Genomic DNA, 4576 nt, shown 5'->3' with positions numbered 1-4576 from the left:
ATGGTAAAAAAAATCTTGGCAAACAACTTCCATAAATGTAACACCAGGTACCTTTCACAAATAAACAGTATAAGAGGCAAAACCTAGAATAATTCGTATTAAATTCAAAAACCAAAAAGTTACCTCTGGTCACCATTACTAATCAACATTGTCCTAAAGGTTGTACTCACTGTGATAAGACAACAGAAAAGAGAAAAAGTGGAGAATGGATGCAGAAGTTATAAAGTATGAAATAAAACATGATGTGCAGAGGACATGATCATCTATATAACCAATCCAAGATAATGAACCTACTAACAATTAGAACTAAAAAGAGAATTGAACAGTGCCTAAATACAAGAAAAACACAGAAAAAAATGAATAGCTACCTCGTTTAGCAACAACGAGATATATAAAAGAAAAAAAACTAATTCCTAATATCAAAATTTACTTAAAGACAGGTGAAACTGAAAACATGACCGTGAAATTTGGATGGATTTGAATGAAGCTGAGAATTATCAGTTTTAAAATCGCCTCATCATCTTCGCCAACTGCAGACTTCCTTCGTCTCTCCAACTGAAGCAAGCCAGCCCTTCCAGGATTAAAGCTTTATGACAGTGCCAGGCAGGACTTCCGGTCTTGCGCACTACAGAGTTCTTTTTTGTTTCGGTTGGGCGCGCTCAGCCGAGGCTTCTCTTCTGGTTCTCTGAAGACACTACTTCTCTTCTGGTTCTTCCATACCAGGCGGAGAACAGTTTCAAGGTTGAGACCTACCTCAACACCTTTCCTGGCTCCAGGTTCGTGTGAGACTCCCTGTCCCTGACTGGCGGGAACGAACGACCTCGCGCCTCGAGCATGGCGGTGTCCTCTCAGGGCTTTGGTACTATGGCGATGGCTGAGGCAACAGCACAGCCGGCCCCTGATGAGAATCTTGTGACTTTTCAGGATTTGTACATTTGCTTCACCCCAGAGGAGTGGTTGCTACTTGATGAGGGTCAGAGACGCCTGTACTGTTCCGTGGCGCTGGAGACCTTTCTAACCGCTGCGTCAGCGGGTCTTTTAATTTGCAGACCCCCTATGATTACTCAACCTGGACCCGTGAGACAACCCAATGTTCCTCACAGAGTGGATGTATCTTTAGTAAGGACAAACATGACACAAGGGAGCTCTGGTCCTGGTGTTGGGAATAGAGTGAATGATGAAAATGCACGTTCGGAGAGGGGTGTTTCTGTTAGAATGTCACAGGTGAGAACTCTCCAATTGGGTCCTTCCATCCAAAAGAGCCACCGATGTGACATGTGTGACCCCATCTTGAAAGACATTTTGCATCTGACTGGACACCAGGGAACATCCCCTGGGCAGAAATTATACCCATGTAAGTCATGTGGGAGAGCCTTCTGGTTTAGTGTGAACCGTGACCAAATCCCAAGGCAGCAGAGTGGAGAGACATCCAATGTAATGAATAATGGCCAGGCCCACTTTGTTATGAGTGGCAGAGGTCCCATGTCAGGGAATTCCTCCACTGACAGAAACGGTGGAGCAGACTTCTCTGCCAGCTCTGGACTTGCCCAACACCACACCACTCACAATGTGGAGAGGCCACACCAGAGCACTGAGTGTGAGGAGGCGTTTCACACTGAACAAAGATTATACAATTGCAGTGAATGTGGCAAATTATTTGACAACCACTCCTTCTTTATATTACACCAAAAAGCCCACAACAAAACAACATTTTATAAGTGTGTTGATTGTGGGAAATTGTTTCAGTGTAGCTCCAGCCTTGAAGAACACCTGAAAATTCACATGGATATATATAAGCCTTATAAGTGTTCTGAATGTGGGAAATCCTTTCGTAAAAATTCCCACCTTATGCTGCACCAGAAACTTCACACTGGAGAAAAACCTTATGAGTGCAGTGTATGTAAGAAAGCCTTCACCCGCAAAACCACACTTACTCAACATGAGAAAATTCACAGTGGAGAAAAGCCTTATATTTGCAAGAGTTGTGGGAAAGCCTTTCTCCGTAAATATGGACTTACTGATCACGAGAGAGTCCACACTGGAGAAAAGGCTTATGAGTGTAACGAATGTGGAAAATTCTTTAGCTCCAGCACCTCTCTTAAAATGCATAAGAGGCTTCACAGTGGAACCAGGCCTTATGTGTGCAACGAATGTGGAAAAACCTACATCGCTAACAGCCACCTTACTCAACACAAGAAAGTTCACACCAGATCAAGGCCTGGGTGTGAAGAGAATGTGGAAAATTCTTTGGTGGAAACTTCGGCCTCATTACACACCAGCAACAAAACACTGGAGCAAAGCCTAGTTTGTTCTGCAAAGGTGGAAGAGCGTACAGAAGATGCTCCCACCTTATGTGGTTCGTGAAAAGTTCACATCAACGAAAGGCCTCCTGACTGAAACTGTTTTGGTGACCCTTCAGCTGCATCTTTTCATTTCATTTAGCACCAGAACCTGCACAATTGAGAGAGGTCTGAAGATCTGGGAATATGCTTTCTCCTTGCTCAACATAGCATGACTCTGAAATGTAGTCTTTGAGCTGAAGTTAACCAGTAATTGAACTTTCTACATCCAAGTATCCAAAATATGGAGATAACAAATGCCAAGTATGTGGGAAGCTTTCAGGGGCTACTTTACATTTTCTGACTTTCTCAGGACCTTTCTGTGGACTAAGTTATGTTATTGGCAGTGTTTGTTGCAGAAACCATCCAACTTCTACCAGCAGTCAGGGCCATAGATTGTGTTAGTCACCCCAGCGAACTCAAATAAGGCAGACCTCCACTATTCCTCCTGTTTCCTGGATTCATGAGTGATCTGAACTCACTGGGTTTCCTCATTCCCTTTTCCCCTGATGGTTTCACTATGGATATGACTCTGCTTCTGCCAAAAAGAAGAGCTTGGATCTGCTGCAATTTTCCAGAGGTTTCTATGTTCCATAGATGGTATTGACTCTACATGAGATAGTCTTCAAATCATCCAGCCTTGCAGCTGCCTACCTCACACTGAACTGCTGTGTGCAATGAAAAAGACTTACTGTTAAAGCTTTTCCTTTGTTCTTTTCACTGTGTGTGGTTAATTGAGAAAAGAAATGGGCTTTTGGGAAACAGGTCATCATTCACTAAGCTCATTTCTTCCCTTCACACCTACATGGGTGTTGATTCCTTTCCACAGTCAGGAAGAAAACTAAGACTGTAGGCCAAGCTAAATATCTAGAAGAATTGCGCTATCTGATAGGCACTAGCCACATATGAATATTGAGCACTTGAAATGTAACTGGTCAAAGCTGAGATATGCTATAAGTATAAAATGCCCACTGAATTCCCAAGACAGTATTTCTAAAAAGGAGAATGTAAAACATCTCCTTATAATCTTTATATTGAGTATATGTTAAAATAATAACAGTTTGGGTATATTGGGCTAAGTAAATTGTTATTAAAAGCAAAAATAAAATAAATGGCCTTTGCCAGCCTGAAGGTAGGACCCTTTTTGTGGGGGGCTCAAACTTATGTGCCTTAGAAAAAAATAGAAGGATGGCTGAAAACAGCTGTTGGTCTAATTTGGCCTAATTGGCAATGCTGGCTAAACACTCTTAGGAAAAACTGTCTGGCCACATGGGACTGATCTTATGACCTAGATGTCAGTTTTTCCTTTGAGACATACATTTACCATGTTGAGGGGGTAATTGGTATAGCAATCTCCATTGCTTCTGGGAACAGTGTGAGTTTTGTCCCTTTTTACCCAGGAGATATCTCACATTTCCCAACACTGTTGAAGAACAGAGTTGTAGCTATCTCCCAAGACCTATCCAGAAGTCATGACCCCTGTGAAGTCTAAAGCTGGAAAGCAGATAAGACCTACAGGAGCTAAGTGGGAAACATAATTGATGTATTTCTTGTTTTAGTGCATAAAGTGTTGTCATCTTTCCTGATATTCAAGTATTAAGAGAAATACTAATTGTTTTTGTTTTCTAAAAATTTAAGCCTTTACACTTAGTAAGACTAATACTGCTTAATGTTGTTTTACTTAGACATCCTAGAATAGTTTTGATGATATCCTATTAGATGTTATAATATCTTAGAGGAAAAATTCTTTCAAAAAGTAAAATTAGTAAAATACACCTTTCAGATAGAGAAAGGTTATATAGAAACATTAATAGTAGAGAATGGTAGAGATTGTGGCAAACTAGAGGTTGTGTCTGCTCAGAAGAACATACACAAATTTCATGTGTTTGTGGCTCTGTGGGTTAAAGGTATACAGACAGTCTCAGGACCTTCAGACTTCTTTATTGCCTGTGGCTGAAGTCAGGGTCAGAACAAATAATCTAAAGGTTTTCTGGATTCTTGTACCAACCAGCTATTGACCTTATGACCATCACTGCACAAGCAGGAATCCAAGGGCAGAAAAGAAAGATCCTGCAGTGTCAGATGGATCTTGTGACCCAGCCAGTGTTTGAGTAGACATGGTTTTAATTGTTCTCCAGTTTTTGCTGCCACTGAGGCAGGGTTTACCAAAATAGGGGAAGTGGGAGAAGGTAGAGTTAATATACAGTTGGTTGATTTTCCAAGAGAAATGGGAAATC

At 41.5% G+C, this 4576-nt stretch overlaps 1 protein-coding gene across 1 annotated transcript; it reads left to right on the top strand.

Moving 5' to 3' along the window:
- Positions 1-834: 834 nt before the first annotated feature.
- On the top strand, positions 835-2364 carry LOC123832667 (zinc finger protein 772-like). The gene has a single exon (XM_045860416.1). It carries the CDS (start codon positions 835-837, stop codon positions 2362-2364), a length of 1530 nt encoding a protein of 509 aa, XP_045716372.1.
- Positions 2365-4576: the final 2212 nt, after the last annotated feature.

The sequence above is a fragment of the Phyllostomus hastatus genome, unplaced genomic scaffold, assembly GCF_019186645.2.
Source record: "Phyllostomus hastatus isolate PE091 unplaced genomic scaffold, TTU_PhHast_1.1 phas_scaffold_200, whole genome shotgun sequence".
Lineage (NCBI taxonomy): Eukaryota > Metazoa > Chordata > Mammalia > Chiroptera > Phyllostomidae > Phyllostomus > Phyllostomus hastatus.
This window is presented reverse-complemented; position numbering and strand designations above follow the sequence as displayed.